Source organism: Vanacampus margaritifer, chromosome 20 (assembly GCF_051991255.1).
Source record: "Vanacampus margaritifer isolate UIUO_Vmar chromosome 20, RoL_Vmar_1.0, whole genome shotgun sequence".
Lineage (NCBI taxonomy): Eukaryota > Metazoa > Chordata > Actinopteri > Syngnathiformes > Syngnathidae > Vanacampus > Vanacampus margaritifer.
This window is the reverse complement of record NC_135451.1, coordinates 12,479,821-12,497,719: the sequence shown is the minus strand read 5'-3', so window position 1 is coordinate 12,497,719 and position 17,899 is coordinate 12,479,821. Positions and strand designations below refer to the sequence as shown.

Genomic DNA, 17,899 nt, shown 5'->3' with positions numbered 1-17,899 from the left:
AAAATTAAAAGGCTGCCCCCCACCCCCACCCGCCCACCCACTCCCTCTTCATTCTCTGAGGTTTGCTCGGCGTAACACGTAGTGACAAAGTCCACAGAGTGGCTTTATCTGTAACCCTGGATCTTTATTACCCGTCATTTATGGAGTGTCGTCGTGGGGGAGGAGAAACTGGAAGCATCTTGGATCGAAAATTATTGCATTTTCTTGCTCACATCTTTTTAAATGTATTTTTTTTTTCATATTTCAAACTCAATTTTTTTCAAACAAAATGTAACTTTTAAAGTATTATATTTCTATTAAATTCTCAATGATTAGAAACGAATTCATTTATTTAAAAATAGGTTTTATGTGTACCAAAAATCCAGACATCAAAACATCTATTGTTGAGCTACGTGTTTTCCCGGCTACACAAGTATGAGGACAAAAAAATAATAAATACCTCTCAACAATATTATACAAAATAAGTACAATTGTAATAATGATAACAACAAGAATAAGAACAGTGCACGCACCTGAAAAGTGCTATTGCTGGAAAGGCGTATGACAGCCCGCTGCCACGCTTCTGCTGGAGTGGACTGCTTCCAGCGCACAGTGCTCCGAGCCAGTGGACCGGTCTCCATCAGAACATGAAGAGCTCCATGTTGGGATGAGATGTAATAGTAGAAGCTCATCTACATAATAAGGACAGAATAGTTATTATTATTATTATTCCCCCACAATGAATTTCTCCACTAATGATAATATCAGCTAGGCTGGGTGAAGATCCAGAGACGCTTTCAAGCAGTCGACCTGCTGTAATATCAAAGCTAAAAAGGTAAGCAGAGCTGCATTATGTTTTGTGAGATGCACACATTGATTTTAGCTTACAGCTAATAAGGATTGCTCAATGAAATAATTAAAAGCCTTTCAAAAAAAAAAATCGACATACCCCTGTTCAAACGCCTGTTTTTGTGATGTTAAAAAATGAGAACAAAATTAACTATTTCAAAAATTATTCCACCATTAACTCATTCACTGCCGTTGACGGCTATAAACGTCAAAAAATCATTTTAACTATTTCTATTAGTTTAACATTTTTTTCCACTTTTGTTAACAAGAGTATGAAAACCTAGAATTTTTTTTATTGTACATTTAGAACAGATATGAAATTTGTAATTAATCGCGAGTTAACTAGTGGTCATGCGATTAATTATAATTAAAAAATGTAATCGCCTCTTGCCCCTAATTTTTAATGTTTTTTTTTTTTAATGAATTTATGGCTGTGAATGAGTTAATGTGACCTATAACCTGTACAACTGAATTGCATTATAGCTATAAAAATATATATATATATATATATGTATTGTAATACACAGATGTTATGCTTGTCGTTACCTGGCAGGTCCCAGCAGGCCCAAACAGTGGACTCATTAGCTGTGCAGTGGTCGCGTTACCTCTTTGAGGCACAAGTGACAGGAAATATGCTGAAGAATTAAAAACATGTGAATCAAACACATTCAGTTTATTTAAAGTCTATAAAACGAAGTCTCAAACCTGATTGCTTGCCCGTGTGGTCACGTTGGATGGGCGCGACCGCGGTCGTTCTGTTCCATTGCGAAAACAATTGCGATGGTTGGATCAGGTCACAAAAACCTTCGTCAAAGTCACATCTTTTATAAGTGGAACCTGCAGAACAGAAAAAGATTTTATTGTTCCTACTGGTGTGTTTCATGTCTTCAAGATCCTGACTCATGTTTTCCCTCAATCATTAGTGTTGGATACATTCTTTAACATTATGTGTGATTGTTTTTAATCCTAAAATGGTTTAATTAGAGAATAAAGCTGCATTTTTCTATGAGTCATAATTTTATGACTATACACCCCATTACTGTATATTTACATTAGCTTTCCATGCTGTTATCTTTTTAGTAAAAGGTGTGGCATACATTTTGATTCAAGTTAAAAATGTGGTTCCTTTACTGGAAATGCACACACATACATTGTATTCAGTATTGTGTGTTTTATTGACTTACAGTGTTGCTCGTCGCCGCCGTCGCCGCAGTCGTCCGTGAAGTCGCACAAGCCACCCTCTGGTACATGCTGGCCATTAACGCAGGTCAAGCGCAAACTCAAACAAACGTCAGCAGTGAAGAACGACAAAGTCAAAGAAAACAGTAGCATTCGCTGAAATTCCCGCAACAACATCACGGACGCCAACAAATGTCCACTACATGACTTTTTACAAAAGACTCAATGTGATTGTGTGTCGTAAAGAGTCATAAATGGCTTTTATGGCACTTACTCAATATGCTTGCTTGGTTGATTGGAGTCTCCGTCTTGAACCGAAGCAAAGTGACATAAAAGCTAAGTGGCTAGCTTGAAAGGAGGACAAAAGATTTTTCTGAGCATTCTGGTCAGAATATATTGCTAATTTACTCCCCCCCCCCCCCCCCAAAAAAAAAAAAGTCAAACAAACCTAAATAAATTATATTTTAATTTTATTTTATATTCAATATAATTGCATAATTATACACCGCGGAAACATTGGCTGTAGTTTGCTATGCTAACGTTTTGGTTACATGCTAATGAGTAGGCTAACTATCTCCATTCCAAATGCTGCTAACTAAATTTAACCATTCAACCTGGACTATTTTACTTAACCACCTGGCCAGAATGTGCTGCTAAGTTGCCAACCTCAATAAAGCTGACACTGACAGTAGCATTTACTTATTTTAGTAGTTGCTAAACTAACCTGAACCGTATTTGTTTGTACATAAAAACTGTTCCTCCAGCCAGGGTTGCTACACTAACCACTAAGCTAACTAGCTTTAATGAACGATTCGAAAATTTCAATTTCAAATCGCTACTGCCACCTGTTGACGAAAAATGAAACTGCACACACCATTCTTCGCGTACACAACGCTCTCATAACGTCACATCCGCAGACAGAGGGCGGTAAAGATATTTTGTGGGGAAATGTTACAGAGAGCAGATTTAAAGATTGGGTTGTTTTTCTAAAAAAAATAATAAAAATGTTGGTTGGAATGTATAAATAAATAAATACATACATACATCCATGACTTATTTAGTAAAACAATAAAAATATGACATTATAATAGCTCTTTCTGCAACATTTTCAGTTAGCTATGTTTTATTGAAAGCATCATAAATAAAGCAATAAAAACAACTCATTACAATGGCGCACGTTCAAATAACATAACACATAACATAAAAAGAGGCATGGTAACGTTCATCTTATACAACGTGCTCCAGCACAGAATTCTTCCCCTGTAAAGATGCTAATGAAACGCCGCTGCATGTTTAATGTGAGAACGGCGAGGCGAGAAGTGACACCTGCACAAGAAACGCCAAGAAACAAATTGCATATTTAACAAGGCCCTATCGCTGCAAATTATGTGTGAGCAGGACAATGGCGCTCAGCCATAATAATGGAAATCCATATTTGTGATGGGGAGGAATCCCAAGTGTGTAAATGTCACTTTTCAGGCTAAAAATGCAACGACGATAGCCATTCATAGGCCACATGATAGATTTCACTTGAGCACCTGAAAATAGAGAAAAGTGTCTTTAGTTTGTGCATTTTGTTTGTAACACAGGTCATAGAGAAAGTCACATGTCCCAATATGCCAATATTATTAGTCGCAGACCTACAGTTTATCTATCGATAAATAATAATGTAATATTACAATTTTAAAATTGTATTGGAGATTAATGTTGGATTTTTCTTAATATACATTATATATATATATATATATATATATATATATATATATATATATATATATATATATATATATATATATATATATAATGAGATTAAATGTATATTTTCAAAATTTAAAAGTTGCAATATTAAGACATTAAAATAGTATTTTATCCCACCAAAAGTCATAATATTAAGAATAAAATATGAACAATAACAGGGGAAAAAATGCAAAAAAACAGAAAAAAGGACCAAAAACATTCCAGAAGCAGAAAACCCCCCAGATAATTACTAAAAAGAAAAAAGTTTTGTCAAGTCAAATAAACATCTATATAAATTAACATTTTTTCCCATGTGTTAAATTTTGAGAATAAAGCTGTATTATTTTTCTAGTAAAAACATGACAATAAAGTTGGATTTTGTTTAAGGAGAAAAACCTGAAATGACCCGATAGGAAAAAGTTCCCCAGCCACGACATAAACGTATAAAGATTATTACTTTGCTGCTACCTTGTGGTAATTTAACGTCGTTACGTTCCCTTTTCGTACTTTTTTTGTTTTTAGGATGTACAGTAGTAACCACTAGATTGGAACATGCTTGGCTCTCGGTGAAGATTGATCAAAATCTGCATTTCAGAATTTTTTTTTTAAATTAAAATATTTTCAAATATGAAGTCTTTACATTTCCTTTCAGAGCAAGATTAAAAATAATTTCTGTTATCATCCAGCCATTACACTTTTAGGACATTAGGCCTATCCGGGAAGTTAAGATGTACTTGATGTCCACCAGCTTGCCAAAGTGGTGACATTTAAAGGAGGGGGCGAGGGGCGTGTCCCTGTCTAGATCTATGTAGGCAAAAAGTGTACACTCGGTAGTAAAACCGTTGTTTTTCCTAAATTTCTTTTAAATGATTGTTCCCCAGTTGAAACAACGGTGGTTAACTTAAATATTATAAAATAAGAAATCGTATCAAGGTTGAAAAAAATCCAAAAGACACAAAGAGAAACAGACCAATGCGCTCGGTGTTTGAAGTTACGTCTGGCTCATGCGTTTTACGTCACAAGAATGCGACAGTGTAAAAGTGTAAACAGATGCTGCAGCTTCCTCATTCGGTCGCTAACATGAAGGATCAAAGATTAGCATCCCGATCGTGAATGTTAACGTGCTGTTAATAATCTTGGATTAAAAAAACATTTTTGACAATGTCTAATGTCTTACCAATGATGCCGCTTTCCCTGTTTAGCCTGTGCGCGAAAGAGGTTGTGAGCAACCACAGCTCGTCGCCCCTCTGGCTGCGCTGGGTGCCCCGCGAGCTGTACGGCCCGCTACTGGAGGCCTCGTTCGACGGATGCAGACCGCTGGCGGTCCGGAAGCTGGTGCAGAAGTGGCCCGAGCGACTGCTGCGTGTCGGCGGGTGCAAGAAGCGAGGGCAGCGGCCCCCTTGTCGGATCTGCGTGCAAGCTCTGCTGCTCGCCTTCGTTAGGGGACTCTTCGATCAGAGGTTGGTTATCGAACGTTTAGCGGTACATAAAATGTGTGGATGGAATATTTAAAATATTTTGAAAGTAAAGATAATTGATAAATGTTTTCTTTAATGAATAGCAACATTTTGATTAACATTTTAAAAAGTCGATTTTTTTTTTGTCAAGTTAACAAAAAAGAAGAAGAACGGTTTTAATTGTGTGTTTTGTGATTTATACCATACGTCCATCCAAAAACAATACATATGACACCTTTTGGAAAGATGAAAGACACATTAGGCAAATTAAATACAAAGGCAGAGTTGTGATGTCATATGGGATGGGAAAATTTACTTTTTCAAAGTGTAGTAATTAGTAGATGTTTTTTTGTAAGTTACATTTGTTTGTTTTTTATTTCTTACAACTAGATGTGCGCTGCGAGTCCTGGATCTCTGCGGGCTGCAAGGTGATGAGGGTCAGACGGTGGACTCTATAGGGGGCTGGTCCCTGACCATAGCGCTGTGCACTATGGTAGTCCAGGCCCTAACCAGAGAACGGAAGAGGGTCTGGGCGCTGAAGCGAGACAAGGGTGTAAAACGAGAGAGGGGAGAACGCAAGAGAGTCAAGGAGGCATCTGGCAACAAGAGCGACCAGCGGGAAGGGTCCGCGGGGGTTTTAGGGGAAGTGGATTTGATGAAGGGGGTAAGGAGGAGGATGGAGACTGAGAAGAGGCGAGAGAGCTCAGGAATGGAAGGTGATGGGAAGGAGAGTTGCGTGCCGTTGCAGGTGAGGGCGGACATTTTTGTCAACGCCCGCTCTTGGAAGCGCGTGTACGTGGCCCTGAGCGGGGCGGGACCCCTGGAGCTGCAGTGCAGATACTTACGCGTGGAGGAGCTCTCCGCGTCCAGCATCGGGACCTTACTGGACTTCCTGCCACATCGGGGCCTGCTGGGCGTGGACGTGCGCTTCAGCAACCTGGGCGTAGCGGGCCTGGCACAGCTGCTGCCTCGGCTCGCCGCCTTCCCCGACTTGAGCTCCCTCTGCCTGCGCTATTGCAACTTGGACCTTCGCCGGGAGCAGGAGGAGGCGCTCCGAGACCTCTCCCAGGGTTTGGCGCAGCTGCGGGGACTGCGACGTCTCAGCCTCGAGGCGCTGCATTTGCCGGGACAAATTTGTGTGCTGCTCAGGTATGACATTTGTTTAAGATATGCTCGATGTCCTGTTTTTTTTTTTGTTTTTTTTTATTGAAGCATGGCATCCATTAGATAGGAGGTCATTATTTTAGCATGTAGTCTTAAATGTCCTGTGTTTTGTTATTGAGGCATGGCATACGTTACAGCGGAGTCCGTAATTTTAAGTAAATAGCAAACAATAGTGTTGTGTTGTTGTTGTTTTTATTAGAGCAGAGCGACCAGGAAACAAGCTATCCCACACTCGTGTGTGTGTGTGTGTGTGTGTGTGTGTGTGTGTGTGTGTGTGTATGTGTGTGTGTGTGTGTGTGTGTGTGTGTGTGTGTGTGTGTGTGTGGCCTTTCTTTAGTTATTGAGAGTCTATAACAAGGAAGTCCCTATTTGAGTAACAATATTAACTCATTCACTGCCATTGACGGCTATAGACGTTAAAAATTCATTTGAGCTTTTTCTATTAGTTTAACATTTGTTTCCACTTTTCTTAACAAGAGTATGAAAACCTAGAATTTTTTTTATTGTACATTTAGAACAGATATCAAATTTGTGATTAATCGTGAGTTAACTAGTGAAGTAATGCGATTAATTAATTAATTTTATTGCCTGACGCCCCTCATTTTTAAATCTTTTTTTTTTTTTTTTGTATCAGGCGATTAAAAAATAATTTTTTTCTTTCTGGAGCAATGATGATGACATGTCAAATCGGTAAAATTACCGAATGAACAATACTTAGCTCTCCAGAAAGGCGATTACAATTTTTAATTGTCATCAATTGCATGACTTCAATAGTCAACTCACGTTCAATCACAAATTTTATATCTGTTCTAAATGTACAATAAATTAAAAAAATATTAGAAAAAAATATTATTATATATAGGTTTTCACACTCGTTAACAAAAGTAGAAACATTTTTAATTTTTGATGTCCATAGCCGTCAATGGCAGTTTTGTTTTTGTTCACGAGGCCTGGCAACCATTAGAGTAGAGGTAATTATTTGAAGAAACGCAGTTTTGTAATACTTTTCAACGTCCTGTTCCAGTTCCCTATCTCAGCCCCTGGAGGTGCTGGAGGTGCCTTGCTTGAGCCTGAGCGCGGCCGATCTGTCGTACCTGTCGTGCAGCCCGCACGCCTCCTCCCTGCAGCAGCTGGACCTGAGCCAGAACCGGTTCGACGCCGACTGGCTTCCCTCCATGCGCCGCCTCCTGTCGCAAGCGTCCGGCAGCCTGCGCCACCTGTCGCTGAGCGGCTGCGGGCTCAGCGACGACCTGCTGGGCTCGTTGCTGCCTTCCCTGGACCGTTGCTCGTCCCTCCGGGGCCTGGCCCTCGCCTACAACCCGCTGTCCACCGCCGGGCTGGTGAAGGCGGTGAGGGCGGCGGCGAGGGTGCCCTCCATGCGGCAGCTGCTCTACCCGAACCCCCTGGAGGACTACCAGCCGGGACTCCCCGAGCTGCCGTCCAGCTCTCAGCTCCTAAACTGGCCTCTGAACGAGTCCACAGACCTCACCTGCAGCCTCCTCAATAAAGTGCTGAAGGACTGCGGACGCTCGGACATCGTGCTGACTTGCGACCTGCTCAATTATGATAAAGACTCAGTAGAGTGATGGACAAAATGCACGACACTCTTTTCATACATTTTTATATGAGTACATTGTAACTTTCTTGTTTTATTTGTGTACAATATATTCATGTTTTCTTGCGTAAACGTGCACTTCCCAACTCATTTTGTGTCCTATGCACTAAATTGTTGGTCTGTGTCAAAAGGTGGATTTTAAGGAAACATTTTTTTTTCAGTCACTTTACAATATAAATATCAACAATTAAAATCAGTGCTGTGATTTCTTTTTATTATTATTATTTACTAAATGTACTCTTTTTATACAACAGTGATGTCATCTTTCATGGTGTAAACATACTGAGGAAAAGTGTATTTACATAATTACTAGTGCTGTCAAAGTTAAAGCGTTAACTAATCACCAAAAATTATCGCATTAATCATGTAATAACGCAGATTAATCACACTTAATTTTGACTGCAGATTATCCTTGAGCTGACAGCGGATGGTTCTGTTAAAGGTAGCGCAAAAGGTGGTGTTTGGGCAACAAAACATAGCAATAAAGTAAAACATTTAATAAATGTTTGCGTATGACATTCAGAATATTTGTTTATGTGTAACTATTGGCATTTTTTTTCCCATTTTAAATTATGCAAGTAATTAAATAATTAGATAAAGAGGAGGATGAGAGTGCAGTGGATATATTTTTTTTGAAGACGACAGGTGCTCTTTAAATTCTTTAAAATTATTAAAAATAATTTTAAGCGATTTCTCGTGATTTATCGAAATTCTAAGATGTGATTAATCTAATTTAAAAATTATTTTTTTTGACAGCTCTAATGATTACACATTTCCATTAGGGCTGGGAAAGAAGTTGACCCAAGTCGAATTGACACAAAGGTTTTGCCCCAAGGCTTTGCCGGTATCATTATACACCAATCCACATACACATACCCAGTCCACTTAAACGGCCATTTTACGGTATCTAAACTACTCGTAACTTTTCCACAAATTCTATTGCTGGAAAGTTGATCCCGCAAACCCATCCGATTACTTATAAAAAGTGTCGCGAGCGGGAAGACTGGAGCATGTCGCAATTACAGAGGTGTCAATTTGACCCCCGGGGTTGCGTGGGTGGTGTTTCACATATTCAGATATACGACCTCTCCTGAATAAAGTATTATGTAACACTTATAATTCATGTCAATAGGTAAGCTAGTTGCTAATATGTACTGCACGTCGTTGACGGCACCTTTGCAGGACGGCGATAATAGTAAAAAATGACTTAACATACACTTCCTCTAAAACAAAGCAACAAACGCTCAAATTTGATGATATTGGTAAACAGAGTAAAAGTTTATATTTACATATGCACAAAAAAAAAATACACTAGTGGCAAAATGTACAGTATGAGGATCATAAAGTGGCTTGAAATGTTTCAAAAGGATTCGACAATCTTTCCTTCTAATGTTTTTTCTTCGTCACAACTTTGGATGGTGAACTCCCTTGTGAAATAGTGCATTTCTAGTTTACCTGACTGGTGCGCTATTGCTATTCCTGAGTACGAGTTTTGTTGTCCCGGATCTCCAAACGCAGCCATGGCCGTCAGTCTGAGAACGTAAAATAATACAGTAAACGTCCGTTCAGTTTGGTGAAAATCTTCGATATATAGAGAATATAAATACGGTATTGATTTTTTGACACACACATGGACACTCGTGTCAAAATCACCTATCTGCGTCCAGTCGCTCGGTGACCACAGGTGCCGTGTCGCTCTTCAGCAGGTCCCAAATGTGAAGGCGCGATGCGGCGTCCAACACGCAGAAGACGGCCGGCCTGGTCTGGCTCCACTGCAGCGAGACCACCGCCTCGCCGGCCGTGCCGTCCGTCCACTCGTCCACCGGTTTGTCGCGGCTGACCTCGTGTAACCGCATGCTCCCGTCACCGCAGCCCACCTGGTTCGCGACCACGGTAATGTTAAAAACATTCATAGATGAATGAATGTGATGGATGTCTGTCATAACAAATCATGTATCTAAACGGACGGATTTGTGTTTACAGTCACTTAACTCTTTGACTGCCAAAAACGTTAAATAACGTTTAGTAAAATCCTATGGAGGAGTGCCAAAGACGTTAAAAGACGTTTTTTTCAAAACAGAGGTGAAACTAACCATTTTCTATTGTTGATTACTGAAAAACGGAATAAGGTAGAAACAAACTTTTTTTTCTGATGAAAGATGAGAGTCCAATCTTTCATTTGGTAGCATGTGTGTTTCCATAGTCCAAACACATAATTTTCTGTGGACCGTGAAAGATCAGTCAAAAATGCTTAAATCGGCTGGCACCCACGGCATCCCTTTTCTGAAAACGTCTGGCAATCAAAGAGTTAACATGACAGAGCGCATCTGTGAAGTATTCATAGAACTTCAGTTTTTGTTGGGTTCCAAAATTTTATTTATTTTTTTCCACATTTTTGCACATTTAGCAGCAATTCAAGTCTAAAGTTTTTTTTTGTGTGTGTGTAGTGTAGGAAATGCATAGAAGGATGTATTTTCAATTAGTTGTTGCTCACCAAAAACAAGTGCGGCCTGAAAGGAGAAAAGTGGATGGCGCTGACATCAACAAGTCGGCTGGCCAACTTCCACGAGCTGTAGCACTTGGGCGGGGCCTTCAAACCCTGAGTGGTGCCGTGACTGACCAGACCCTTGAGTGGAAACGTGTCATTTTAAAGCCGGTTTGACTTTTCATTCTGTATTTTGACTCACCAAATTGGTGCCGATGAAGAAATGACTGGGGTCGGTGGGGAGAAATTTTAGATGAAGTGACTGCGGCGGTCCCGTTTTGTCCGCAAGCGGCGGCGATATCCTGCGAGGTCGACAAGGTCAGGAGGTTATAAAATTCCCCTTCAAAACACTCGACACTCGTATGCAAATAAGTTTCCATCAAATGTTAAGGCGACAAAAATCAACAGCATAACAAACAAGATTGTGTAACCACCCCCCCCCACCCGACTCCATATCATAGCTCACCCCTCGGCCGTCACGCAGGCAGAGCTGTGGAGCAGCTTCACTTTGCCGCCCGGCCACAGACCTGCAAAACCACATGTGCATGCACGTAAGGGCCCGACCGAGAGAGATTTTGTTTTATCTTGTAATGAGTTAATGTCTAAAATAAAATACAAATCTACTGAGTTTTGCTGATTTTAAAAGGGAAGTCAACCTTAAATATTTCATGACAATAATATGTTATATGTGACCTCACTAGTCTAAACATGACATTTTGATTAATATTACATTTGTGGAATTATGAGGCAAAATCCAGCCGATTATATCCATCTCAGGGGGCGGCCATTTTGCCACTGGCTGTCGCCTGAAGATGACATCACAGTTCAGAAACGTCAGGGCACAGGCCAACCAATCACAGCTCACCTGTTTTCTAAGATGAGCTGTAATTGGTTGTTACAGGTCACCTGTTTTCTAAAACTGAGCTGTGATTGGTTGTTACCTGAGACATTTTCACTGGACAAGTGGCAAAATGGCCGCCTTTTCTGATATTGATTAAAAACTGCTTGATTTTGCATAGAACAGATGATTGTCAAGAATCTTTTTTTTGGGGTTGATTTTCCCTTTAAAAGGAGCTAATATCGATTGAACATTTGATGAACTCTAAATGCTTCTTTTTCCAAATGTAACATAAGCTAATTTGCACTTCAAATGTGAATTTCACATGTGTTTGCCCTGGTGGAAACTACGAGTAAGTTCATGGAGAGAGAAAAAAATTACTTACCTAGATCTGCCTGGGAGCCTGCCTCGTTGGCTTTTGGGAGTTGCACCACCACCTACAGGCCACAAACAGAACAACCTATTTAAGGATTTGCCTGAAACCTCTCCCCCCTTGAAAACAAATGAAAACCTACCCAAAGATTCAAAAGCCCGCTCTCGTCCAGAGAGGCCAACTGGAAGGATAATCCCAACAACTCTGGATATTAGGAGAGATTGGATTGTTGTCTTTAGGACACTTTTTTTTTTAAGCCCTGTGGACGGGATTCTCACCTTCTTCAGATGCTAAAAAGGCCACCTCTGACCCTGGCATCCCAGTCGCATTGGTGGGAACAACCTCCACGGACGTCACTGGCGAGAAATGGGCTGAGGGTACTGCATCTACACACACACACACACACACAAACAGGAGTCCCTTCTGTATTTAATAATTTCTAAATTGCTAGGCACGTGCATGTATCATAATAACAACCCTTTGGAGGACGGCCATTTTGATTTGAAGCTGCCGCTTTACATGCAATTTATCCATTTCTTGGTTTTGCAAACTCCGGGCCAAATGTGACGTACCAGTGGAGAAGGTAGGCCGTCTGAAGGTCCACTCGTCGACGCCCACCTTCAGGCGCTCGTGGTTGCCGTCCGGCTCTCGTAGGTCCCACAGCGCCACGGAACCGACGGACGTGCCGGCGAACACCAATGTGGCCTTTCCCGGGCTGAAACAGCAGCACTGCACCTGAGGGAGGATCGGCAGGAGTTTCAGCCTTGGTCATCTCAAATGAACTAGAAATAATCCACAACAAGCACCTCTGATTCGCAAAGTAGGATCTTCCGCGGTCTGGATGGCTCCCACATGTTCCAGACGCAGATGACAGCGCAGCCGTGATGCTGTACGACAGCATCGGGTGAAACTCGGGGCTTGTGGACTGACAGGAGCGTGTGCCTCTGCGCCTGAGAGAAAAGCACCTGGCTGATGGTGCGACCTGGATTCAACCGAAATGAATTTAGTTGAATGTATGCAGTAAATAAGAGCCAACGTGATGGCACCTGCGCACCGCGGAGAAAAGGCAAGTCGGTGTTGAGCTGCAGGCTTCCGTCACTGAACAACAGAGCGTCCGTTTGTGTCGTCCGGCCCTGGAAGGTGCTCCTCTCGGCGTGATCCTCCTCCAGCAGCACCGCCATCACCTGTCATCAGTACTTCATTACTAAGTCGTTTTTGAGGTTATAAAAAAAAAAAAAAAAAAAGAGAGTGTAATAACGATAACAGCCAAACAAAATTCACCTGTGAGGCGGCACGCAGGAAAGTGGTCAGACGCCTTGAATCAAAGTTCATTCCGCTCATGTTTCGAGTTTCATGTGACCGGTTTGGATCTGCGGGACAAAAAGGCAAGATGTTAATGTTACACTTTCGCATGTTAGTTGCTATATTAGCATGATTGATCGCATGTATTGTTTGTTTCACTGCAATCTACTGCCTTTTACTTCTATGAGTAGATCAGTGGTTTAAGAGTACCACTATTGCTAAACTGGCTCCCTCTAGTGGTAGGTGACAGAATCACTTAACAAAATGTTCAAATTGTCTAATGTTACAATGGCTTTTTAAAAAAGGAAACTTGACTCATTGAGCCATTGTCAGCAGTAAAGAAGTTAATATTTTGTTGTTATGTGATAACTTTGTTATTTTTCATGTACAATTAATACCTTTAAAAACGAATTTTTACAATTGCTGTCTACTGAAGATGACATAACCTGTGCTGATGCTGCATTCGAGGATGGTCGGAAGTCAGACTTTTCAGAGTTCAAACCAGGAAGTGTAAACGGCAACGCCCCCTTGAACTCGGAAATCCCAAAATTGCGAGAATTTAACATGAGTTTTGAGGACCAAAATAAAAAATAATTTATCACTATCCGCCATTTTGGTTGTTTACTTTAGACCATCCTCAAATGCAGCACGAGGAATTAAGTAACGACCAATCATGGCTCAGTTTGCTCACCAAACCCAGAAAACAGGTGAGCCATGATTGGTCGTCACCTACTTCCTCATCGCAGGTGATGTCATCTTCAGTCGACAGCAAGTGGAAGAATTTGTTTTTAAATTGTACAAGAAAAAAAAATAGTTAACAAATTCATTCTGGACAAAATATTAACTTTTTACGACTGAAAAAATATTTCAATTAGTCATGTATCCCTTTAAATACAGTATTGTCAGTTTGTTGCTATTGACGGATGTTTACCCGGCGGCATAACGCTGAAGTTGTAAAATGCCGATGTCGCTGATGTTTGTTTCTTACCGCCACAGGCGCCGCTGTGTTCCGCGGGATGCTGCGTCCACTTGTCACTCAAGTCCACCTCCTCGGTCTGGACGTCTCTGTCGGCGTTTTCCTCGTTGCACTGGACGTAAGCCTGGCGAAGGAGTCCTCGGGATTAGGCAAGAACGCGGCGACGGAGAATGTGATCGCCGTAAAAAAAGTGTGGCACAAACTGACCTGCTTTGTGTTTGCCGCTCCGAAGTTCCTAATGTACATGTCATATTCGCTGACGGGAGGAAGATCCAGAAGGGAAAACGTGGTGGAGAAATCCAGATCAATTAAGCGAAGCAGCTCTGCGCTGCGCTTCCTGTTATCAAGATGCAAAATTGAGGGTATAAAATTGTTTGGTTCAAAAATCGGTGAGGATCTTTAATCAATCAAGGTTGATATTGTTTACTTTTGTTTCATGGCAACTTTCTTGCTGACTTCTCGCTGCTTGGCCGCCACAAAGTCGATAAACTTTCCTCGCTGGGAGCTTCTACTGTCCTTCCTGTCTGATCTGTTCACTGATAGTGAAAGATGCGTTATTATTCCACATAAACTGATTTTACACTCGTCAGAACTACCTCTGGACGATTCAGGCTTTTCCTCCTCTTCTTCTTCTTCTTCCTCTTTGCCGAGAGCAGAAAAAGACGCTCGGACGCGTTCGTTCTCTTCCCCCATGGCTTTCTGGATGGCTTTAACGTCCTCGCCCAGCTCCGGATGCCCCGCCTCTTCCTCCGTGCCCTTGTCATCCTCGTCCAGTTCCTCAAAATCCTCTTCGTAATCCTGCCGAAACGACAAATCGCACTCGAGTGAAGGGTGCGACAAATCCAGGGCAAACACATTGTACAAATGAGCTTTAAAAAAAAAAATTAAAATCCTTACCGCTTTCTTGTCGAGCAAACCAATTAGGGCATGCAAGTATAACAAACGACACATAGAAAATGAATGAAATAAAAGACACAACACTATGATATGTAAGTGCGGCCATGTTTATGTTACCTCAAAGTCATCCTCGTACTCATGTGAAGGATCATTTTTGGCGACCTGCACGTGACCCAAAAAAAAGGAAGAAGAAAAAAAAAAGTTTAAAAAAATGCAAGCAATCTAGCTACGTACTAAAAATGGCTTTGTTACTTCACCCAGTTTGGGTTACTTTTGGCCCAACAGTTTTAAGTTTATTTCAAGTTATTGAGTTTGGAAGAGGATCCACTTCTCTGATGCCGTCTTCTTGCAATGCTTCATCTCATTAAATGGACTCCCGTACTATTGTAGACACATTGTATAGCAACGTACATTCGCACATCGTACATTGTGTAAATGTTTGCCCCCCTCGCCATCCATTGCAGCCTGCTCATCCTGGAAGGGAGATTGCCACACACGTGCAATTAATCGAAATTCAATTATAATTTCAATTATCACACCCCACAATGACAAAATCAGCATAACCGTAAACAAAAATAAAATTTATTAATACTAATTTTGAGTTGTTTAAATGTAGATATTTGCCCCTTTTTCTTTTCTCTTTTTGAATTACTAATTTAATAAATCTTGTTTGGTCCAACAGGAACTTGCATAATTATAGTGTTTCAATGATTTATTTATTTTTTAAATTTGTCTAAATTATTAATTCTTGGTCTTTATATTTTTCACGTTTATTTTAAAATGATATTAAATTATCCAAAAGGAACTAACATAATTATAGTGTTTCAAAGATTGTTTTTATGTGTCTAAATTATCAATTTTTTATTTGTTTGTCTTAATAATGTTTACATACCCTGTACCAAAAAACAAATGATTGTCCTAATCATGATTTCAATTATTACAGAATTAAATGTGATTAATATTTTCTTCATAATCATGCAGCCCTAAACCCTTCAAGATTGTTTTATTTTTCCCCTGATGACGTTTTTTTTTTTTCTTCCTTGTCCTCCGGCGGGGTTAGTATTTGTCAATTGTGGGTGTGTAAATCCCTTTGAGACTGTTTTTTGATTATGGTCTATATGAATAAACTTGACTTGTTCATTTCCACTGTGCAAGATCGTAGTTATCATTAATAACAGGTGAAAAATGAACAATAGTAAATTTTCCATAAGTAACCTGAGTTGGAATCTTACTGGGCCTTGCGTGTCTCCAGCATCTTTAGCCGCCACGGTCCCTGAATGCATCACGTCCCCCTGGATGAAAAAGACAAACAACATCATGTGTTTAGGTGTCAGTACCGTACAGATGAGTGAGCCACGAACCTCAGCTTTTTTCATGGTAGTCTCACGGCTGTGATTCGGTTTGGATTCCCTGCTGCGATGTCTCTCGGCGTCCTCCCTACGCCGACTCTCTTTCCGTCGTTCCCTCTCGGCTCTCTCTTCCTCGGTTCTCTCTTCTCGCCTCGGCTTTTCATCCTGACGGACAACGAGGAATGATCAAACTAGCACGGGTAAAATTGTCTATTTGCGAGACTTGAAATGCTTACATGATATGCATGATCTCTGTGTCTCCTTTCTCGTTCTTCTTTTTGTTTTCGGTATTGCTCTATGGGAATGCAAAATGTTGGGATTGCTAGAAAAGTGAATGAAATGTATGGGTTGAGAAAGATCTACCTCTTTCCTCTCTTGAATGCTTTCTGTCCTCGTGCCTCTCTCGTCTGTCTTGGTCGTCCCTCCTCTCTTCGTGTCTCCTCCGGTCCCGTTCTTCCCGCCGTCTTTCTTTATCCCGTTCCTCTCTTTGTCGTTCCTTATCTCGTTCCTCCCTCCGTCTTTCCTTGTCCTCCTTTCTCCTATGTCTGTCCTCATCCTCTTCATGTCCCTCCCTCGGCCTCACTTTATCCCGCCTGTCTCTGTCCTCTCTGGAGTCACGCGCACGCCTGCTCGTGTCCTCAGGCCTGTCTCGCTCCGACCTCCTGTCTCGGTCACCCCTTCTCTCCTCTGCGTCCCGTCTCTCACTGTGAGAGTTTCTGCCAGTGATGAGAAGTAACGTAGTAACATTCATTCTGCACGCATGACTTTTCAGGTATCTGTACTTGAGCAATTATTATGGGATGACTTGACTTTTACTCCCTACATTTTAAAACATACAGTACATGAATGTACTTTCTATTCCTTATTTAGACAATAACTGTTTGGTACTATTTTTAACCTCCGACAATGGTGACATGAGAAAAAAAAACGGAGTCAACGTCAATGGGTATAGTAAGTAATGGAGAGCAAAAACTCATTTTTAATTTTGTACTACTTATTCATATGAAGAATAAAGTTTGAGTACAGTATTTAGCGACCTCTGGTCTCTGTCCCCTCGGGAGTCCCTGCTGCGACGTCTCTCCGTGGATTCCCCTCCGCGATGCTGCTTTCTGTCGTGCTCCGGTTCCTTCCTTCTGGAAAGTAGTCTTTTCAGCTCGGCAGCAGTCCAGGTGTCTTCCATACTTATTTTCTCAGAAAACACACACCGGGCGACCATTGAAGTCACACATTAGAAGCCAATGTGGTTGTATAATACGCTTAAAACGAGCGAGAGGCTTGTGGGGAAAACTGCACGACGACGTCAATTTACTGACGCTAGGAATGATCTTACAAACCCGCCAAACGAAAAATATTGCCAAATTAAAAAAGTCAAATATAAATTTGATACCTTTTCGTGGTGCATGCTGCCGTCGGTGTTCGGAAAAGTAGTTCAGGAAAGCTTACATGTTTGCTAGGACGCCTCCATGACGAGAAATTGGCTTTTCACCCCTGCTCCTGCGCATGCGCAGTTGTCTGGAACCAAGGGCAACGCGTCACTTTTCACTTGACGACAGGTTTGTTAATCGATAGCAGAGTGCACACCTCAATCCATGGGTACATTGTTGTGGATTGCTTCCCTATTTCGATGAGGAAAAAAGATAAATATTATGACTATTAGGTTTTTATTTGTCTCGATATGTCCACAATGTTAAACACATTG

At 41.1% G+C, this 17,899-nt stretch overlaps 3 protein-coding genes across 8 annotated transcripts in view; 1 reads left to right on the top strand and 2 right to left on the bottom strand.

The window, feature by feature from the left end:
* malrd1 (MAM and LDL receptor class A domain containing 1) overlaps positions 1-2,414 on the bottom strand; it is a 28,456-nt gene extending 26,042 nt beyond the window's left edge. For 3 of the 5 annotated variants that reach the window (XR_013289672.1, XM_077554211.1, XM_077554212.1), the window contains exons 1-4: positions 2,013-2,414; positions 1,534-1,665; positions 1,375-1,463; positions 513-671 (exon numbers count right to left, since the gene is read on the bottom strand). Coding sequence is in view for 4 of the 5 variants with exons in the window: in XM_077554211.1 (XP_077410337.1) it covers positions 513-671; positions 1,375-1,463; positions 1,534-1,665; positions 2,013-2,184 (552 nt within the window). In the remaining variant the exon portion in view is untranslated. Of the gene's footprint in view, positions 1-512; positions 672-1,374; positions 1,464-1,533; positions 1,666-2,012 lie in introns of those variants that run through there. The other 2 variants (XM_077554213.1, XM_077554214.1) reach the window with 2 other exon arrangements.
* A 2,363-nt stretch (positions 2,415-4,777) lies between these two features.
* LOC144040218 (leucine-rich repeat-containing protein 14) lies at positions 4,778-8,185 on the top strand. The gene is made up of 3 exons (XM_077554217.1): positions 4,778-5,204; positions 5,592-6,350; positions 7,390-8,185. Exons 1-3 carry the CDS (start codon positions 4,906-4,908, stop codon positions 7,949-7,951), a joined length of 1,620 nt encoding a protein of 539 aa, XP_077410343.1. The 5' UTR covers positions 4,778-4,905; the 3' UTR covers positions 7,952-8,185.
* A 1,044-nt stretch (positions 8,186-9,229) lies between these two features.
* dync2i1 (dynein 2 intermediate chain 1) lies at positions 9,230-17,716 on the bottom strand. 2 transcript variants are annotated; one of them, XM_077554215.1, is made up of 23 exons: positions 17,588-17,716; positions 17,238-17,389; positions 16,564-16,916; positions 16,437-16,495; positions 16,213-16,365; positions 16,084-16,143; positions 14,969-15,013; positions 14,551-14,752; positions 14,382-14,490; positions 14,162-14,291; positions 13,967-14,078; positions 12,958-13,046; positions 12,731-12,860; positions 12,483-12,658; positions 12,249-12,411; positions 11,955-12,062; positions 11,819-11,880; positions 11,689-11,740; positions 10,932-10,992; positions 10,668-10,767; positions 10,475-10,606; positions 9,634-9,857; positions 9,230-9,512 (listed from the first exon to the last, which is right to left on the bottom strand). In XM_077554215.1, exons 1-23 carry the CDS (start codon positions 17,600-17,602, stop codon positions 9,341-9,343), a joined length of 2,859 nt encoding a protein of 952 aa, XP_077410341.1. In that variant the 5' UTR covers positions 17,603-17,716; the 3' UTR covers positions 9,230-9,340. The 2 variants fall into 2 exon arrangements, with proteins under 2 accessions (XP_077410341.1, XP_077410342.1); XM_077554216.1 differs by having other exon boundaries at positions 17,238-17,381; positions 17,588-17,673.
* Positions 17,717-17,899: the final 183 nt, after the last annotated feature.

Excerpts from the sequence above, each read along its gene's own strand:
- LOC144040218 (XM_077554217.1), top strand. The coding sequence starts at position 4,906 with ATGTCTAATGTCTTACCAATGATGCCGCTTTCCCTGTTTAGCCTGTGC. Across the intron at positions 5,205-5,591 it reads AGGGGACTCTTCGATCAGAG|ATGTGCGCTGCGAGTCCTGG; the intron begins GTTGGTTATCGA and ends TCTTACAACTAG. Across the intron at positions 6,351-7,389 it reads CAAATTTGTGTGCTGCTCAG|TTCCCTATCTCAGCCCCTGG; the intron begins GTATGACATTTG and ends GTCCTGTTCCAG.
- dync2i1 (XM_077554215.1), bottom strand. Across the intron at positions 15,014-16,083 it reads CTGGAGACACGCAAGGCCCA|GTCGCCAAAAATGATCCTTC; the intron begins GTAAGATTCCAA and ends GGTCACGTGCAG. Across the intron at positions 12,861-12,957 it reads TCCTGCGTGCCGCCTCACAG|GTGATGGCGGTGCTGCTGGA; the intron begins GTGAATTTTGTT and ends TACTGATGACAG.